This window comes from Chionomys nivalis, chromosome 8 (assembly GCF_950005125.1).
Source record: "Chionomys nivalis chromosome 8, mChiNiv1.1, whole genome shotgun sequence".
Lineage (NCBI taxonomy): Eukaryota > Metazoa > Chordata > Mammalia > Rodentia > Cricetidae > Chionomys > Chionomys nivalis.
The window spans coordinates 3,412,622-3,434,572 of NC_080093.1; the positions used below are offsets into that span (position 1 = coordinate 3,412,622).

The 21,951-nt window shown below is 43.1% G+C and overlaps 1 protein-coding gene across 3 annotated transcripts in view; it reads right to left on the bottom strand.

The window, feature by feature from the left end:
* Atrnl1 (attractin like 1) overlaps positions 1–21,951 on the bottom strand; it is a 548,573-nt gene that overhangs the window by 359,062 nt on the left and 167,560 nt on the right. For all 3 annotated transcript variants that reach the window (XM_057777516.1, XM_057777515.1, XM_057777517.1), the window contains exon 25: positions 11,335–11,396. In XM_057777516.1, the coding sequence (XP_057633499.1) occupies positions 11,335–11,396 (62 nt within the window). The remainder of the gene's footprint in view (positions 1–11,334; positions 11,397–21,951) is intronic.

The window sequence follows — 21,951 nt, forward strand, 5'->3', positions numbered from 1 at the left end:
ATGGCAAAGAGTTAGACTTCAAATATATAATGTATATTAAATATTCAGCAATAAAAAAGTAAATGAACAAAATATGGGCAAAAGACTTGAAAAGAACTTCCTCAAAGAAGACAAAGGGACAGCTAAAAAGAACAAGAAAAATTACCAGTGGCTTATATGGTATCGCTTATTTGAGAAAGGTGAATGAGATCACATGATGTTATCGCGTATGTGTGCCATGACATATGTATCATAGACATGTACTGTGTGTGCCATGACATATGTATCATAGACATGCACTGTGTGTGTGCACCATCACATATATATCATAGACATGTACTGTGTGTGCCATGACATATGTATCATAGACATGCACTGTGTGTGTGCACCATCACGTATGTATCATAGACATGTACTGTGTGTGCCATGACATATGTATCATAGACATGCACTGTGTGTACACCATCACGTATGTATCATAGACATGTACTGTGTGTGACATCACATATGTATCATAGACGTGTACTGTGTGTGTCATCACGTATCTATCATGGACATGCTCTGTGTTTGTACCACATGTATGTATCATAGACATGCTCTGTATATGTCATCACGTATGTATCATAGACGTGTACTGTGTGTATAACATCAGATATGTATCATAGACATCCTCTGTGTGTGTCATCACCTATGTATAATAGATATGTTTGTGTGTGTGAGAGACATCACATATGTATCATAGACATGTTTTGTGTGTGTGTGCCATTACGTATCTATCACAGGCATGCTCTGTGTGTGTGTGTGTGTCTGCGGTGTCAGGCCAAGTCCTGGTAAAGACGTGAACACTGGAGCCCTCCTGCTTCACAGTTTATATGAACAGATGCTGCCGCTCTAAAATCCCAGCAAATACTGAGAAGATGAATGTGCTGTAAGCGCTGACCCACAACTCTACTTCTAAGAAGCCATCCTAGAGGAATAAACACTTGTGGCCATATAAACCATAAAGAAAATATTTTGTTTCCTAACACTTTACTCATAATCGCCAGAAAGTATCTATCTCTCAGTGGGCGAATACAGTGATAAATCCATAAACAAAACACTAATCCAGCAATGAACGAGCAATCAGGCCACTGGCTGGAACACCAACAACTTGGGCAAATCTCAACTGAGACGTGCTTTGGGGAAGAAGCCAGTGAGATAGCGTGCTGAATGAAGGAGGGGCAAAGAACAGGTCAGTCTGGGTAAGAGGCAAGCGGCTGCAAAGCAGAGGCCAGTGATGGAGTTCTCTGGGTTTGAGAACAACGCTGGAACTTACTGCACATAACACGCTCAAATGACAGCAAACACAGAGACCAGCAATCAAGTCCTCACACCCACTAGGACGCACACAGAACTAACTGGAATGGGGCTGATGAGGTGAAACCGGTACTGGATCAGGCCAGAGGAACCTGAAGCCACCATCTGGTCACAAACGTGAAAGGGAGTTTTAAATAGTCAGCTTCCATACTTTAAACCATGCCTAGAAACTGAATACAGCACAATGACTGTGGTACAATTCGGGTTGGCGGGAGATTAAGTAGAAAGGGACAGTCAGCCGCTTCCTAAGTTACTGCAGTGAGGCATGAAGTAAGGCGTGGAATGGGACACGGGGTGAGGCACACAGTGAGGCACATAGTATGGCATGCAGTGAGGAACACAGTAGGGCACACAGTGAGGTACATGGTAGGGCATGCAGTGAGGCACAGCATGAGGCAGATCTTGACCACTATAAAGACCTAGGGACTCGTGGACAAGAGGCGGCTGACAGGACAGCAAGCTCACTGAGGGGCAGGATGGTTTTGACTTTTACGTGGCATTTAGGGTCAGTGTGAAGTTACTGACAGAACTCTGTCTGCTTTCGCCACTGGTGTGAAACCTCAACCCTGTGGATAACGTATGGAACGCTGGTTTAAACCACTATGAACTGCACGGTCACCAGCCTATACACATCATATCAAACATGCTGATTTATAAGACTCAGCAAGGCATAAACATCCATTTTCTTCCGTCAGGAAGCCAGAGAGAGAATTCCAGGGTCAATTTCCAATACAGTACGTGTTTGTTTATGGATTCTACGTAAGGAGATCCAGAGCCTGGGTCTCCTTGACATTAACGTAACCACCATCTGATCTCACTGCCGAGACAGACACACCAGATACTGCGTTCGTTCTTCTCAATGCTCTTTATACTTGCTCTGTTGTTTGTAATCCTATCGAATACTTCTCGGTCATGCCGAGGACTGTGCGTATTAATGATTTAGCTTTATTTCTTGTCCTTTGAAGATGCACATTACTGCTTTTTTTTCTTTTTACAGATCATACAAACAGCATGATTGCGTGCCTTTATCCTCAGGTCTCAGTGACTACATTAACTCTGTGTGGTCACCTCAACGGGAAGCTTTGCTGTGTTTGTTTTTCTAATGCTTGAGTGGCTTTATATTTTGCTTTTGAAACCTTTAAGATTCTTCTACTTAAAATTTTAATCTACACCTCTCTCCACTCTGTATGCAGTAACACAGATATAAGAAATAGAAAAACACAGTAACTCATAGCAGTGAGGCCATTCTCAGAGATTTCTCATCCTTGCTGATAGTATAGCAAGGGAGTGCATCTCCAGAAACCATCTGAAACAATGTGTGACAAGTAACTCTGATCATAAACTGCTGTGGGATAGCCCTCCTGTGTGCTATGGGATAGCCCTCCTGTGTGCTGTGGGATAGCCCTCCTGCGTGCTGTGGGATAGCCCTCCTGTGTGCTGTGGGATAGCCCTCCTCTATGCTGTGGGATAGCCCTCCTGTGTGCTGTGGGATAGCCCTCCTGTGTGCTGTGGGATAGCCCTCCTCTATGCTGTGGGATAGCCCTCCTGTGTGCTGTGGGATAGTCCTCCTGTGTGCTGTGGGATAGCCCTCCTGTGTGCTGTGGAATAGTCCTCCTGTGTGCTGTGGGATGGCCCTCCTGCATGCTGTGGGATAGCCCTTCTGTGTGCTGTGAATACATGTTGCTCTCATCGCTGGGTTATAAAACTGCTTTGGCCTACAGCGAGGCAGAATCAAGCTAGACGAGAAAGTCAAACTGAATTAAGGGAGTAAGACAGAGACAGAGTCGAGAGAGATGCCAGCCAGCCACAGGAGAAGCAAGACATATTAGAGCACAGGTAAAACCACAAGACACATGGCAAAACATAGATTAATAGAAATGGGTTCAATTAAAAGAAAAGAGCTAGTTAGTAATAAGCCTGAGCTGTTCAGCCAAGCATTTTGTAATTAATATTAAGTCTCTGAGTGATTACTTAGAAGCGGCCACAGGACAGGCAGGACAGAGAAAACACCATTTAGAATAAACTGGGTTTGTACAATTATTAATAAAATGCTCATAGTGACATTACTCAAGATAGCTATAGGGGGAAACTAGAATACCTATCAAATGATCAATGAAGAAATAATATACTATTATATATTCTGGGCTGGCAGCTTGGTAACCCTGCAGACAAAAGTTCCTGCTATACCCTCATACCTGAATCCAGAGGGAATATCATGGACTAAACTGTCATGGCCTACAGAAATGGCATGGCCTACAGAGCACCTCAAGATGGGGAAATCCAAGTCAGAAGAGCGCAGTGCTCCAGGAGGCAGACGTCTGGGCGGGTACGCCTCTACCAGGAAAGGACCCCCAGAGATGTGCCTGCTTCTGCTGCAATGCAGAAATGGGGACCTCAGACATCACCTCGGGCATTCAAGGACAGCTCATGCAATGGAAAACAGCAAATGACCATCTCAACAGATGCAGAAAGGGCCTCTAATACAGACCAATCAGTGTAGCGGAATGACCACCCACTACTCCCTCCCGACTCCTTTAAGGGGCTTTCACCTAGAAATCTGCTTGTCAACCCAGAGGATTTGTGACTTGAGAAAGTGAGAGGTAAGAGGGGCCTTGGAGAAAACTCACTCCTGCTGTGTTGAGAAGGCACCATTCGCGCTGGCTCACACAGCAAGGGTGTTTTCTGGCAGAAGGCTTACATTACTGAAGAGTTCACCACTGACGGCTTGAGAAGAGTTCTCATGACAGCTGTTGGAGCGCTAAGTGGTTTACGCATTTGAAAAGGGGGCGGGGAAACACGCTCCAAAGAGTGGGATGCGTGATTGCAGTCATAATGGTACAGGTGCCTTCAATGGGTACCAAGAGAGAACGCAGACACCACGGACCAAACACAAGAGTCAGAACACGGGTGAGCAACAGGCTGATGGCCTAATGGCTGCCGTGCTGGCGCCCAAAGGATAGTGGGACACTTGGTCAACACTTCCAGCTCAGGGGTGGGAAGACAGACAGGGACAGACAGCTCAGTCGCTCCTGCAGTGCCTGCGATGGTGGCTCGCTGCCCTCCTTCCGAGTAAGCAGCACTGAAGACGAGCGGGCTCCCCTCTCGCTGAAGCAGCTGGCCTCACAAGCTGTCACCATTTGGTCCCGTGACCACTTGATCAATAAAGTTAACGCAATAGCATTGCCCATTTGAGACAGAGTAAGAGCTAAACTAGGTACAGGAATTTGCTCAAATGTTTTACCGAAAGCAACAGAAATATGGGATTTGGGAGGTTATCTGATGGTGGCAACAATATAGGAATTCGATCAACAGAAATCCAAGGGCTTCACTGCGAAATTTCAGAAACACGGGCAATATAAAGTCTAACCTGGAACTTCAGGGGATACCTCAGCGTGACACGGACTGAGTCTCAGAGGCCTAGGGAAAGGAGTGACATATATGGGCAAAACTGAACCTCACGAGTTACCCTGCGGGTGGAAGAGAGGAAACCTGCATATGAGACAGGAGTATGCTGGGAGAGACAGTTCCGGAACACCAGAAGAACCAGCCAGCAGTTACGTGCCATGGGCAGGCCTGAGTCTGCACAGTCTACCTGGCCAGTGGTATACATTGGTGAGTGAGCCATTAATGTGTGAAGAAGTTTGTTGGCTTTCTTCTGCAGACCAGAGCCGAGAAGAGCAGACAACCGTAGGACTACGGTGGTTACTGCCATGATGAAATGGGTCTCCAAAATAATAGATTCATTCACGGCCAAATACAAGAGCCAGAATTATCAAAATTATGGAAGTGGTCCACAAAGATTAGCTGTCATGGTTCATGAAGACTTGTGTCCTGGGCCTGAAGAGATGACTGACCTTTTAGAGAACCCAGACTTGATCCCCTGCTCCCACATGGTGGCTCACAATTGACTATGACTCCAGTTCCAAGGGATCCCCTCCTCTCCCTAGCCTCAGTGGGCACCAGGCAGGCATGGGATGCACACACATACATGAAAGCTAAACACCGACCCACAGGAAACAAAGCACTGTTTCCTTTGAGGCACAGTAAGAGGTCAGGCAGCAACAGCTCTTTGTAACATCGTTTGTTTAAAGGGACAGGACAGAGCACCAAGGAGTCTGTGAAGTCAGGATCCTCTGCTCGGTCCGGGGAGTCTCTGTGAAGTCATGTAGGGGAGACCCAGGCAATCACCTTGCTAGCAGGGGGCGGGGTCCCCCGAGGATATTTTTTATTTATAAAGATTGCGGGTGTGCTCCCGCTGGAACTTCGGTTCTGTGAGTCTTTCCCTAATTAAAGCTGAATATTTTATTATTGTTGTAATATGAACGGTGTGGGCTGCATCCCCGGCACCGAGCCGCCCGCATGGCTAGCTTATGCCCCGAAATAATTACACGGAAACTGTATTCTTTTAATCACTGCCTGGCCCATTAGTTCCAGCCTCTTATTGGCTAGCTCTTACATATTGATCTAACCCATTTCTAATATTCTGTGTAGTACCACGAGCTGGCTTACCAGGAAAGATCTTAACCTGCGTCTGTCTGGAGTGGGAGAATCATGGCGACTCCTGACTCGGCTTCTTTCTCCCAGCATTCTCTTCTGTCTACTCCACCCACCTAAGGGTTGGCCTATAAATGGGCCTAGGCAGTTTCTTTATTATTTAACCAATGACCTTCCTCCATCATATTATAATTTCCGTCTGCCCTTCATTTACGCCGGTACAAAGTCAGGACCCTCTGCTCAATCCCAGGAGTCTCTGTGAAGTCAGGAAGGACCCTCTGCTCAGTCCCAGGAGTCTCTGTGAAGTCACGACCCTCTGCTGGTCCCAGGAGTCTCTGTGAAGTCAGGACCCTCTGCTGGGTCCCAGGAGTCTCTGTGAAGTCAGGACCCTCTGCTCGGTCCCAGCCCAGCTCATTCAAATCCAGAATACACTGACTAAACCAGCAGGCTGGCCCTTAGGAGGAACCATGAAACAATTTGAAAGGTTATAAACTGATCCCCGTGATAACTTAAGTATATCCAGCATCTTGGTTTTGCTTCCTATTGTTTGATAAAATATCCTGACAGCAGCAACTAAGGGAGAAAGCGCCAATTTGGGCGCAAATCAGTTTTTCTTCTGGGAAAGGTCAGAGTGGCAGGAACGTGAAGTAGCAGGCAACCAACATCTACAGTCAAGACCTAAAGCAACAGATTCACGCGTGTGAGCCACTGTTCACTACAGCAACAGACTCACGCCTGTGAGCCACAGTTCTCTACAGCAAGAGATTCACACATGTGAGCCACTGTTCACTACAAGAGATTCACACATGTGAGCCACTGTTCACTACAAGAGATTCACGCGTGTGAGCCACTGTTTTCTGTAACTCGGTACAGAACCCAGGAAATGTTGGTGCCCACATGAGGGTGAGTCTCCCTAGAGCAAAGAACAGAAATCGACATAACCCCTCACAGGAATGCCTTGACACCGTAGGGCACAAGGGTCTACTCCTGCTCACGGGGTTCATTTTGAGGACAGTTTCTAGCCAGCCAGCGTTTTCTGTTTGTTCCTGTGCTTCCTCTGCCCCTCTAGGGCATTTCATATTGTGTCGATTTGACAATCAAAACTAATCATCACACACATACGTATACACCTAGGTGTACACCTGGTAATCATCACACATGTGTACACATAGGAGTACATAGGGTAATCATCACACACATGTACACATAGATGTACACTGAGTAATCTTCACACACATGTGTACACATAGGTGTACACCAGGTAATCATCACACACACATGTACACATAGGTGTGTACACTGGGTAATCATCACACATGTGTACACATAGGAGTACACAGGGTAATCATCACACACATATACACATAGGTGTGTACACTGGGTAATCATCACACACACGTATACACATAGGTGTACACAGGGTAACCATCACACACACATGTGTACACATAGGTGTACACCTGGGTTTATTTCACTCAAAGTTTCATGTAAGAGTTCATCATCAGGGCAGAGAGGGCAGGAACCTAGAGGCAGGAGCTGGTGATGCAGAGGTCAAGGAGAGGAGCTGCCTTCTGCCTCGCTCAGCCTGCTGTCTGATAGATCCCAGGACCACCAGCCCAGGGATGACACCGTACACAAGGGGCGGGCCCTCCCCATCAATCAAGAATTTAAAAAGTGTCTACATCCGAAGCTCAGGAAGGCATTTCCTCTACCATGGCTCCAAGCTCCTTTCAGACAATTCAAAACCAGCCATCACACGGAAGAAATGTATCTGAGATGAGAAATTTCAGATACCTAATGACCTACAGCATCACTGTGGCTTCTTATTGGAGTTCAGTGTTGAGAGGGTGGAGGAGGTAAAATTCTAGCTAAACTGTGGCTCACAGTAGGGCCACACATGTCTGTGAACCCACCGAGCAGTAACTTCCCTGGCCTTTCAGGGTGAGGTTACAATGTGTGAGTGTGGTTCAGTAACTAATTCCATCCCCAGCTTATAAATCAAGTAGGAAAAACACTGACAACTTCCAAGATGGCTACAACCTGGTTCAGATATTAGCTACCCCCGGTGCACAATGGGAATTTGTGGCACCATTAAAAACATGCTTACTATATTTCTATTTAAATAATACAGATTTTTGAGATTAAGAAATATTTGTTATTCCATTTCACATAAGGGAAAAATATCATAAAAATAACTTTCATTTCTGTAATAACTTACTAAAATATTTTATCACATTCCCAAACAGCAATAAAAAATTCCTTATAACTTATAAATATTAGGGTTAGGGTAAAAAAATAAATAAAAAAAAAGAGAGAACCTATAAATATGAAATGACTGAGATTCGGAGGAGATGGGTGACCTACTTAAGACGGCACAAGAGCCAAGATCAGAGCCAAGCCGTGTCCATAAATGATTTTCCTGGTCCTGGCCCAATTGCGTTTGCCACCAGAAGTCTCCAGAATAAGGAGGTAAAACAAAACAAAACCCCACGATACCGTGTGTCAGAAGCGGCCCTAGCAAGCTTACTAAGCAGGAGCTGGCTCATCCACTCAGGCTGACCCAGTGCCTGGCCCCAAATAGCAACAGAGGCAGAGGCAGGCTGGCTTGACAGGGAAGTCCATAAACTTTAACTAGTTTCAAATTTAGTGGTGGTCTTCTAAAAAAGTTAAGTTAATGAACTTCAAAATATTCTGTCTATGCATTTTCCTAACAATGAGATGATTTCAAATTATCTAATTTACATTTCACTACTAGAAGAAATTTAAATGACAAAGGGCTCATCAAACATATTTGATCACACACAGTGATTAGAATATTATAATTCACTTTGTCTATAGTGGCAACCTGATAAAGGAAGTCATCTCTAATATATGATATACACTGAACTAGCTTTCTTCTCCTTAATAAAAGAGTAACTGAATTTAAATGTATGTACACAAATTCAGAAGCTCCAAACCTTAAATATCTAAATACTTTTGACGCAAATTCATTCACCTATGAATTTTCACACATAACTGAATTTTCTAGTATATGTTGGTCCACACTAATTTATATCAAGGGTTTTAATTTTAATGTCTTAAATATTGTTCATTCAATCATAACTCCTAGTGTTTTCTGAACATACACTGAATCTCTGTTACTAACCTTAACGTTCGTTTTATTCTCGGGAACAAACTCATGAACCATGAATGCCTCTCCGAGGTTCACCTTTAAGGGAAATGTGGAAAGCAGGCCTGACCCTCCCGCACCAGTGCTGGGTAAAGGTGCTCACGGTATGAAGGGTTAACCATCAGTGCTACTGCGCACACAGACAAACACCGTGGCTTTCAGAGCAGAGGGCCTAGCGTGACTACGATTCTGAACACAGAGGAAATGAGCAGAGAAGGTGAAAAGGGAGAAAAGCATTTCAGCCCCTGCCTGGCCATGGAGATGAGCGATGAGACAAGGGATGTAAGGCCCTATTGATGAATCAGAAGAGACTGCGGTAAACAGATTGCAGCTCAATTATAAAGAACAGTCCATTAGTGGATGACAGAGAGGACCATCTCCAGAGATGCTTCTGGTTATTAAACATACTCAGGCATGAGCTAGCTCAAAAGCTGGAAAAATCAAATGGTTCACAGATGTTTCCTGGCTCAGTACCACTCCCGTGGACTGCCACACGGCTCTTGGCTCCATTGCAAACACGTTACATAGATGCAAGGATATGGCACGCACGTAAATATTTGAAGAGTTTACTCTCTGTCTCTTAACTGGAAGTATTTGTTGACTCCAGTGAAGAAGATACAGGAACCAGTGTGGACCCCGACAAGATTCCCAACCGAATGATTGTCTGGCATTGGGAACAGGGGAGAGTTACCCAGACAAGCTGGAGGCTGAGTGTAGCTCCTGCTGCAGTCGGCTGAAGCTGTAGCAGGGTGAGGGCTGCACCTCATGAGAGGAGCCATATTTGTCTAATCTGCACAGATCCTGGAGGACAGCCCCGAGCTGCACATCCAGGAAATGCTCACAAAATGGCTGATGTGAGGTCTCAGCATGGCTGCCCCATCTGGACGGCTGCCCCACCTAGAACAGTATCTTCCCCAAGCCCAGGGTTCCTTCATTTATAACCATGTGAATGAAAATGAAATACCCTAGTCTGCATGCTTCTTGGACTAAGAACCTGCTCTCTTTGGGAAAAAGTAATGTCAGTTAAAAAAAAAAAAAATCAACCCACAGTTGTCCATGTAACATTATAATACAGAGCATTTTCTAAAGTTGTTTAAGTTTGGAATTCCTTTTATCTTAAGGACCATCTTAATGGTCATCATAAAGTCTTTAACCAGCAACTGAAGGAAGCAGATGCAGAGATCCACAGAGAAGCACTGGGTCAAGCATCTGGAGACCAGCCCAAGAGAGGGAGGAATGATAATATGAGCAAAGGGGTCAAGACCATGATAGGGACACCCACAGAACCACCTGACCTGAGCTAGTGGGAGCTCACTGACTCTGGACTGACAGCTGGGGAACCTGCACAGAACCAAACTAGACCCTATGAATGTGGAAAACAGTTGTAAGGCTTGGGCAGTCTGTGGGGCCACTGGCAGTGAGACCAGGATTTATCCCTAGTGCTTGAACTGGCTTCTTGGAGCCCATTCTCTTTGGAGGGAAACCTTGCTCAGTCTAGATACAGTGGGGAAAGCCTTAGTCCTGCCTCGAAGTGATGTGTCAGACTTTGTTGACTCCCCATGGGACGTCTTACCCTCTCTGAGGAGTTGATGGGGGAGGAGGAGGTTGGGAAGGGATGAAAGGAAGAAGTGGAAATGGGGATAGATATATAAAATGAGAAAATTTGCATTAAAAATTCTTATATCAAAATAGAACGTACTTTAATATATAACAGAACTCAAGATCTGGGGACATGGCTCCATCCAAAGGCAGTTACAGTGCTTCTAGCTTAGAGACCCTTCAAGGCAGAACCATGTTTTCTTACCACACATTCAACACGTCAGCAAGCACACATAATTAGTCAATTAAGAATTGAATTGATTCAACTCTAGAAGATCTAACTGATCCATGAGGAATGTGTGCTATTAATTTCATTAATTAAAGTAGTCTGAGTTATTTATGTGAAAGGAGAGGGCAAACTGATGTCTTCCTACTGAGTCCAGTGGGCACAAAGTGGCATAAAATATCTCACAGACTACATCACCAGTACGGCCCAGCTGCCCTATGGGACATACGTGACATACGTTCAAGAAAAAGAAGAGTAAGGTAAGCAACTGACAAATAATCTGACAGAAAAAACACACACACACATGCACACCACATGCACACACACACATGTACATGCGCACACACAGTCAACGAAGTCAGTTTCCTGAAGAAACACACACATGCACACAGGCATACGCATAGGCACTGGCACACACACACACGCACGCACACATGCACACAAGCACAGGCACGCACACACACACATGTTCACACACATGCACGCGTGCACACACAGCAAAGCCAGTTACCTGAAGAAGGTGACGAAGAACTGCACGAGGTCCATGATGGTGTTGTGCTGGGAAAACGCAATCTGAAAACCAAATCACAAGAAAGCTTGAACTTGCTGAGCCGAAACTCTTCAAAACATGGTGATGATGATGTTCACAGCACATATATAATATTTATAACTCAACAAAGCAGCTGGAATTACCATACCATAAATAAAATACATACATGAAAACTTTACCTAGAATACCAAATTATTAACTACTAATTATAAATTACTAATGATGACCATTCTATAGATTATGTTACTAAGCAGTTAAGATCTATTATTAAATTAAATCAGAAATGTGAGCTGTGTGTTCCATGTGAAACACTGTGACATACTAAACGTGCCCAACAGAAACTTGCATTCAGGTTCTTTATATAGTAATGATCATGTTTTCAATTAACACAGCTGATAATTACTTGTTTGAAAGAAACTCAACTGCATTATAAGAAACCAGGAAAACTTTCTTCCCCAATAGAGCTTTGTCCACAAAAGTGGAATACATACATACATACATAGGTTTTATTCTCTGTACGTTGAAATATGCTAATTCATTTAAAAATTCCACATTAATAAGACATAAACCTGACAGTGAACCTAGAAAAGTGCCTAAGCGTGTCTCTGCTTCAGTGAACATCACAGGTGCTGTGCTAGCATCTTCCTTTAGGAACTGTGAAATACCACGCGGCAATAGCGTGGTGTCTGAGAGCAACGTCGTGGACCAGAAACAGTGCCTCTCACAGTAACCTCGGATGGTTTAGAAAACAGTACAGCCATGGATTTTAGTTTTCCTCTACTGGGTGCTAATAAAGAAAGCATCTGCTTCATAGCATTAGAAGAAAACAAAGAAATAGAAATAAAAATATAACAAAAACTATGTCTATAACACTAGGTATAGATTATTAGATTTGATGCTGCAACTATTGACCTTTGATATCATACAGAGATGAAACAGTCAACAGCAATGATATCCACACATAGCTGAGTTCAAGTATTAACTATGGCTATGCCTAGCTTGTTTCTTCTTAGTGACCTTTCAACAATGTCTTTAAGAGGACATATCAAAATAGATTGATAGTGCTGACTGGAGGAAATCGGTAACAATTCAGACACTGGATGAGTGATGGAGAAGGACCGTGACTCTGAGCTAAGAAATACACAGATGTGCTCTAAACCTGATGTCAGTGTGGCCTCACGGGACAAGAAATAGCAAGTGAGTTTGTCTGCCTGTTTGATTTTTCTGTGTGTGTGTCCATGGTGAGGGAGGCACGTGGTTGTGTATATGTGTATGCATATGTGTGTGTGCATATGTGTGTGGGTGTATGTGTCTGTATGTATGTGGGTGGGTGTATGTGTGTGCATGTATTCGTGTGGGTGTATGTGTGTGCATGTATTCGTGTGGGTGTATGTGTGTGCATGTATGCGTGTGGGTGTATGTGTGTGCATGTATGTGTGTAGGTGTATGTGTGTGTGTGAGGGGTGTGCATGTCTGCTGGGAGGGAACCAAAGTCTGTGAGCACCCGGGAGCATTCTAGGTGAATGCTTATCACGAGCTGTAGCTGCATCCCCAGCACCTATGGGAGATTTTAAAATTAATTAATTGGCTAATTAATTAAAATCTTGAGTAAATTAAGCAATTAGGTTTCTGACTTACACATGCAAACTTCAATATATTACATTCAAGTCCAACAAGTTTCTAAGCAATGGAATTATAAAGAGTTTGTACATAAACCAAGAAAACTAAATTATTTGCATAAGATTGTACAAGGTATAGATAAGATGAAATGTGTTAAAATTTCTAAAATTGGAGTTAAGTATATGTTTTATCATTGACAGAATAAGAAAGAGTTAGATTAGAGTAGTTAGAGGAGAAGGCATTTTTAAAAGATAATACTAAAAAGACTTTTTAAAATAGAAATATTTTAAAATTTTTTTTATCCCAGATTAGAATCTGGTGGATATGTAGTTTATCAAAGACTATATTCAATGCCTTAAATATTTGTTAAGAAAACTCTAGAATCACGAATTATAGTCTCAATGTCCTTTATTTATGGCTAGAAACCAAATATGAGTGAGTACATCCCATGTTCCTCTTTTTGGGTCTGGCTTACCTCACTCAGGATAGTGTTTTCAATTTCCATCCATTTGTATGCAAAATTCAAGAAGTCATTGTTTTTTACTGCTGAGTAGTACTCTAATATGTATATATTCCATACTTTCTTCATCCATTCTTCCATTGAAGGACATCTAGGTTGTTTCCAGGTTCTGGCTATTACAAACAATGCTGCTATGAACATAGTTGAGCATATGCTTTTGTTGTATGTTTGGGCATCTCTTGGGTATATTCCCAATAGTGGTATTGCTGGGTCGAGAGGTAGGTTGAACCCGACTTTCCTGAGAAACCGCCACACTGCTTTCCAAAGTGGTTGCACAAGTTTGCATTCCCACCAGCAATGGATGAGAGTGCCCCTTTCTCCACAACCTCTCCAGCAGAGGCTATCATTGGTGTTTTTGAATATTAACCTTCATCAGACGATGAAAGAAGACAGAGACAGAGACCAACATTGGAGCACTGGACTGAAGTCTCACGATCCAAAGGAGGAGCAGAAGGAGAGTGAGCACGAGCAAGGAACTCAGGACTGCGAGGGGTGCACCCACACACTGAGGCAATGGGGATGTTCTATCGGGAACTCACCAAGGCCAGCTGGCCGGGGACTGAAAAAGCATGGGACAAAACCGGTCTCGCTGAACATAATGGACAATGAGGACTACTGAGAACTGAAGAACAATGGCAATGGGTTCTTGATCCTATTGCACGTAATGGCTTTGTGGGAGCCCAGGTAGTTTGGATGCTCACCTTAATAGACCTGGATGGAGGTGGGTGGTCCTTGGACCTCCCACAGGGCAGAGAAACCTGCTTGCTCTTTGGGCTGAGGAGGAAGGAAGACTTGATTGGGGGAGGGGGAGGGAATGGGAGGTGGTGGCGGGGAAGAGGCAGAAATCTTTAATAATTAAATAAATTAATTAATAAAAAAAATTAAAAAAAAAAGAAAACTCTAGACATTGCAGTTAAGAACTATCTGGACGATATTTTAAAGGCTGACATTCTGAAACCACACTAAAGAAAATGAGCTTGATTTATGTGAGCTATAAGAGAACTCAGAGCACAGGGAACCCATGAAAGAGCATGAAGCTTAAAGAGCACATGGAGTCAGCAGCGAGGGTGTAGGAAGGAGACTGAGCGGTGCTGTCTCTCCTGACAGAGCAAAGATCTCTGCAGACCCAGAGAAAAAGGAAGAAACCCCGAGTAAAATAGGAGACACCTCGTTAAGATTCCAGAATGAACATTAAATGCTGCTTAGGACCTCAGTGCACAGTGGAATTTGCAAACATAGAAAAGAATGTCAGAATCTTTGGAAATCACGAACATGTTTGCTGTTTCATAGATACCAGAGGAGTGTGGAGCTGCTCTGTTATCAGAAACAAGACGGAGGTGTGAAATTAGAGGAACTAGAACCACCCTGCAGCACCTCCTTTGCTGGCTGCCTCCCTCCCACCAGGACTACACAGGAACTGGGAGGGACTAGCGTCTGTACCTCTCTCTGATTTACTTTGATGTGCAAGCTGAAATCAAAAACATTGCTGACTTTTGTGAAAACATCTAACTCTTTCTTATTCTGTCAATGATGAAACATATACTTAACTCAAATTTTAAAAATTTTAACAAATTTCATCTTATCTATACCTTGTACAATCTTATGCAAATAATTTAGCAAAATGGCATTAAAATTACAGCTATTATCACATTTGTCTTTGTTTTATTTACCTCAGTTATTTTCTGCTCAGTTTTTTGCTACATGGACTCACACACAGCAGGAAAACCATATGAAAAAATATTTATACCGGCCCGAATTAAGTCTGTGTCCATCTAAATTTACTGTGATATTGTTGGCTATTCCTACTAGTTATGCATCAATTAGGAAAACCCAAGTCTTCTGCTAATAACTGACAGACATTCCAGGTCATCAGAGTAACACTGGCACCGCACAAGGGAACTGGCAAGAGTGGCTCTTGAGTGGTGGCACAGGTGTGCTTTGCCCCAGCAGTGTGTTATGCTGTGCAGAGCTCTCCCAGCTGTGTCCTCCCCATGGTAACAGGGCACCCCTGCCTTGGTCTCTCTTCACCCTGCTCTGCTATGTTGTATTTTCATGCCTAGCAGCTAATCCAGAACGCAGGGCCCATGTGGAGTTTGTGAAGTTGCTTTTCAAGCTCGATGGGTGGTCAACTGTTTATCTGCACTGGGCTGGGTAAAGGCACTCGGCTGTCACTTGGGTAAATTCACCTGCGTGGTTCCAAAGAGCAGCTCGAGCTTTGGGGTCTCCCTGGGACTTAGTTCCTCCTCCTGCAGGCACAGTGGGCTCACAACTCACGTCTGTGGTGGATTCCTGTGATTCTGTACTTGACACTCGGGGAAACTGAATTGCTGTAACTGGTCGACGCTGAGGCTGTATTTGGAAATTCAGTTATTCTAACTCAGAAATGTAGTAAGTCAGAGATATAAAAACTGCTAGTAGCGCCCCACAGATTAAATATTTCCAAGCGTTCCATTAATTCCTTCTGCTACTTTTGAAAATAGAGTTTTAGTTAAATTTTACTTGAATCTAATGTTGCCCCCAAACTATATTTCAATTATGGAAAATTAATTTTCTCTACGTGTTTACATTCTCTAGTTTTCCAAACAGCAACAGATTACAGATTTCTTAAATTCTTCTAGTTGTTGGTTACTGTTTGGTTCATGGCATTCTGAAAGTTCAGGCTGCGGTACGTCTAAAGTTCCTGGGTCCACACTAGCCTTGTATTGCATTGGTATACCCTAGATTGACATCACCACCGCGCATTGCAAGCCCTTCTGTTTAAGCTTCTCGATGAGCCCGTGGTGCCAACTGACGAGGCACATCGCAGCCTCCATGTGCCCACCAGCAGCACCAACCACTACATCTGGGGAAGTCCCTGTAGCCCCACCTTTGTAAGCATCTCACACACAGAAGGTCTGACACTCCACGAATTAACAGGTGTCTAAGTAGAATGAACAACCAATAACGTCACCATAAATTTAGGTGGGCACAGCACATGACTTCAGGCCTGCATGTGTGCAGCTGGCCTGCCCTGTGTGGGTAATAGCAATACAAACCCCAGAAGAAATCATGGTTTAAGGTAAGACATTTAAAAATATCTATGTTTTCAACACTTTCCTGAACACATTTGAATAAATAAAATGTTTAGGTAGGATTCTACACATGAGAGACATTATGTGAGGCATTCAAGCACTCTAAAACTTGGATTAACTACAGTCTCTATCTGTTTCTATTAATTAGAAAATTTTTCAAGTTGTTCTGAGAGATAAACATGTTATTTTGATTCCAGCTTGTACTTAGAGGACAACCTAAGATACCAAGGTAACAAATTACTTGTAGTTCCTCCAGATTAACAGTCTTCTACACTGCAGAAAATGACAGCTGGAACTTCTCACCAATTCAAGCTGCAATCATATACTTGAATACTGAAATTCTAATTGAGGACCTAGATTGAGTTTTTAAAGAGTCTTCCTTTCCTAATAAGGAATAATATGGGAGGGCAAACTGGTAAAGATCAGGTCTCTTGCATTAAAACATGCAAGGCCAAGTAGACACAAGTGAATCGGAATTGCCTTTTGCTGTGATCTGAAGGCGTCCCCAAGATGATGTGCTAGAAATGTCGATCCTCAATCTCAGTCAACGGCAGTATTGGGCACGGGGGATTCAGGCTGACTGGGGGGAGCTGTAAGGTGGCATTAGTGGCTCTAGCAGAAGAGGCAGTGTCGTGGGCCCACTCTCTCCCTCTTATTACGTGACATGTTCTGCCATGAGACAGCTCAACTCAAAGGCAGTATGTCTCAGCTTCAAGCCCTTCCACTGAAATAGGAAGGCCTGCAGGGTCAGGAAGAGACAGAGGATCGTGCAAAGCCATGCTGGAAAGTGGTTTTCAGCCGGCTGATTGCTGATCATCTGGGCCTCCATAATTACCACACTCATTTAAAGTAGGTGCCTTCCTTCCTACTGTGAGGGCATGCAAACCATGTTTACACTGTAATCTGAAATTATCTATTTTATGGGTTAATGATTAGCCTCCCCACTAAAATATAGGCTCCATAGTAATAATGATTTTATTCTTATTGTTACAGTCCCAATCAACATTTCAAGCAGTTTTGCTGTATCTGAAAGCATTTAATTAAATTTTTCAGAAAGAATTACATAGCAAATTTTAGCAATATAAATTTTCGTGAGGTTTCAGATATCCATGAAAGAAAAAAATTCACAGATACTGTGAAGAAAACATTTTAAATAGTTTATGCATGCTTTATAGTATTGATATGTATTATAGATTTGATGCTATGGGGAACATCTATTTGAGTGCAAAGTATATATTTCTATTTACTAAGATGCAAAATACATAAAATATTCTGAAACAAGATTTTCAAAATATATTTTAAGTAAATATATTTACCCTAGTCAGCGCCTCCCTTCCTTCCTTCCTTCGTCTTGTAGCCCAGGCTGGCCTCCAACACTCTGTGGAGTTAAGAAGCTGAGGGGACCCTGCACTTCTAATCATTCTGCCTCTACTTACTAAATGCTAAGATGATCCACATGTATGCCTTGCTGAGATTTGAAACATCATTTGTATACACACAAAGCAAATGAGGTTGCTTTAAGAGAATAACTGCCCAGCTGACAGCGTTTAGAGGATAGTCAGACAATCAGTGGCAATAATATCTAAGTTTGTAGTTCACTAAAGTATCTCCCCAGGATACAAAATATTTGTAACACTAAAATCTACAACTATCGTATTATGAACATCCCTATTGGCAAGTGTCATAGCTAGAGCATGACCTTCTACAAATATCCGATGTTTTTCATTTTCTTTCTGTGGTTATTCCAAAGAAAAATACCACATGTATATGCGTGTTGCGTTTCAATGTTTCAAAACATCAGCTGGTCTAACTTCACATTTAAATTTCTCAACCCTGTAACAACCTAACTCAGATCACCCATGGTTATCCAAATCAGGAGACTCGTTCCACTACACCCTCATCTTGCCAACTGTTTAAAAGTCCCAAATAACTGAAACGGCCACTTGTGAAAACCTCAGCAGAAAGAACACTCTGCCCTCACGGCTACAGGTTCACACTGAACGTGCTCAGATCTGGAACACAGACTACACTTTATGAACGCATTACAATCGATGGGTTCCAACTGTAAGATGTGACTTAAAGAAGCTGTAGGAAGAGGACTTGGAAAGAAGAGAATTTTCCATGGCATGGTATTTACCCTAAAATGTCAGAAATCTTTAAAGAAACAGCTCTGATTTACAAAGGACATATTGATGTGTTTACGCAAAAATGTCAGCTCAGTGTGCATCATCTGACGTGATGCTGGCGATAGGCGAAATGAGAACGCAGAGAATGAGATGCGTGTAGATTATCAAGCTCATCCGCCTGACTTAGCCTAAGAGAGGCTGACTCATGCTGCTCTCTGGATGATGCCACTTCAAACGCTGCCATAGAAACAGTAGTATCGAACGGAAGCTACAGAACTTGCCGACCTTAAGAAGCACCAGGCTATGGTTCATGCAGGAAATTCTGAGAACTTGACTCATTGTATTACTACTTATTTTAACAAGTAAGAATAAGGGTTTTCTAACTAATTATTACTTGCTAAGATCAACTATGATAATCTATTAGGAGTAGACTTCTTGCCGATAATTAACAAAGTGATTACTGATAAAATGGTGTGGAAAACTGAAAAATCATATTTTTTAAATGTTAAAATAGAAAAATGTATCATCTAACAAGGTCATTTTTCTGGAATAAAGCATAAAAAAGATCATCCCATGAAATTACAAAATTTCTGGATAAATATTAGTGATTACTCTGATTATAAATATATGAATCTTATTTATAAAACTGAATCATTTTGATCATATTTAGAGCTAGAAAATGCCTCACTGACGTGTCCTCGATTTCCCCAGGTATAATACACTTGGTTGCTGTGTTAGCCTCCACCCTGGTCATTCTTATCAAGCTGAGAAGGCTCTCGGGTTTGCCCTGAAGGAGTCTCTCTCCACCTCCTTCATGCGAGTTTCTCCTTCACTTTTCACTGCAATTCCAACTTCTTCAAGTGCACATAAACCAGACCTGGTCCCTGCCTGTCTCTGTCTCTCTGTGTCTGTCTTGCCTGCACCCCCCTCACCTCTCTCTAAGACATTTTGTCAGCTCTGAAAACAAGCATATGTCATTAAGCATCTATCAGCCACAAACTGTCCCCTCTGGTCCCTTTGACTGTTTTCCCTTGGAGGCATTATTCTGAGACCCTTCGCATGTCCCTATTCTGGATTCGCTCTCTACCTTCCTGTTTTCTCTCTCTGCTTCCTTCCCAGACCAAAAAGAGCCACACTTAGGAAGCCCTCACTATCGCCCACGCATCGCACTAAAGGCTTCACTGCTGAGTTATGGATCCCTGAACACCCTGTGGAGGTAGGTGCCGTGACCTCACTTACGGATGCAGAGGCCAGCCTTAGCCTCCAGGCAAAGAGCAATTTAGCAAAAGGAGAACCATTAGTTCTAACAGGCGGTCCTGCTTGGTGCTTCCCTCTCCAGGGTTAGTCACATCACTCTAAGACCTCAGTTTACCTGTGTTGCCACGAGTCAGGCATCACAGTGCTCAGCTACCCTTCCTGGAAACTCCTAATCTAAGGTTTGTGCCCCATGCAGCCAAGGTACAGACTCAAGTCATAATCTAACCTCTGAGCTCCCATACAGTAAGGTACGGACTCAAGTTATTCCCACAGAAGCACCTCAAGAATGTCTATGGGGAAATTCGAAAAAGAGCTTCAAGGTAAAGGTCAAGCTGAACCAAAATTAAGAATTAACTTTTCATCAAGATTATGAATGTTGTCCGCCACATTCAGAGAGTCCGGTTTTATCCCATGTTTTTTTCAGTAGCAGTCCAGCTGGCCTTGGTGAGCTCCCAATAGATCGGCCCCACTGTCTCAGTGGTTGGGTGCACCCCTCATGATCCTGACTTCCTTGTTCATGTTCTCTCTCCTTCTGCTCCTCATTATAACCTTGGGAGCTCAGTCCGGTGCTCCAGTGTGGGTCTCTGGCTCTATCTCCATCCATCGCTAGATGAAGGTTCTATGGCGATATGCAAGATATTCATCAGTATGATTATAGGATAGGTTTATTTCAGGTTCCCTATCCTCAGGTGCCCCAATGAACTAACTGGGGACATTGCCCTGGGCATCTGGTAGCCATTCCAAGTTCAAGTCTCTTGCCAACCCTTAGGTGGCTCCCTTATCTATGGTATGAGTTGGATAAAACCGGACTCTCTGAATGTGGCAGACAATGAGAGCTGACGAGAGGCCAAGGAGAATGGCACAGGAACTTTCATCTGGCGATAGATCGAGAGAGAGACAGAGACCCAATTTGGAGCAACGGTCTGAGCTCTTAAGGTCCAAATGAGGAGCAGAAGGAGGGAGAACATGAGCAAGGAAATCAGGACCACGAGGCGTGCACCCACCCACTGTGACAGTGGAACTGATCTATTGGGAGCTCTCCAAGGCCAGCTGGACTGGGACTGAATAAGCATGGGTTGAAACTGGACTCTCTGAACATGGCGGACAATGAAGGCTGATGAGAAGCCAAGGACAATGGCACTAGGTTTCGATCCTAATACATGAACTGGCTTTGTGGGAGCTTAGCCTGTTTGGATGCTCACCTTCCTGGGCCTGGATGGAAGTGGGAGGACCTTGGTCTTCCTGTAGGGCAGGGAATTTGGACTGCTCTTCAGTATTGAGAGGGAGGGGGAATGGACTGGGGGGAGGAGAAGAGGAGTGGGGATGGGGGAGGGGAGTGGGGGGAGGGGGCAATGTGTGGGAGGAGGGGGAGGGAAATGGGAAACGGGGAGCAGTTGGAAATTTTAATTAAAAAAGAATAAAAAAAAAAGAAAAGGAAAAAAAAGATTATGAATGTTGAAATAATATATATATATACATATATGTATGTGTATATATATATATATATTTCAAGATCATGTCTATTTTAAATTAATTTGTGAGGAGTAAAATATTTTATAGTTAAAGAGTATCCAAACTTGTACATATAAACATTCTGTATATAAATATATATCATTTATTTACATACAGTTATGGTAACTATATACTTGTAATATTAACACTATATATTTAAATATATGAAAAACACAAATCTATAGTGTTTAATTTTAAAATCAGTTCACAGTGCTCAGCACCATGTTAAGCCTAGATTGATGAAACAGAATGCCATTTTTGTGTGAGGTGCTCTCCACAAAAGAACTTACTATGTAGAAAGTACCCCCAAATGCTGGTTTTGCCCATATATGGATACATTTCCTAAGTTTCATAAAAGTAATGGCATATTAGTGTTTAGATCTCATTATAATCAACGATGAACTTTTAAATCTCAAGTTCAGAAGTTATAGCGTTTCCACTGATACAATATTTCAATTGAATAGTTAGATAA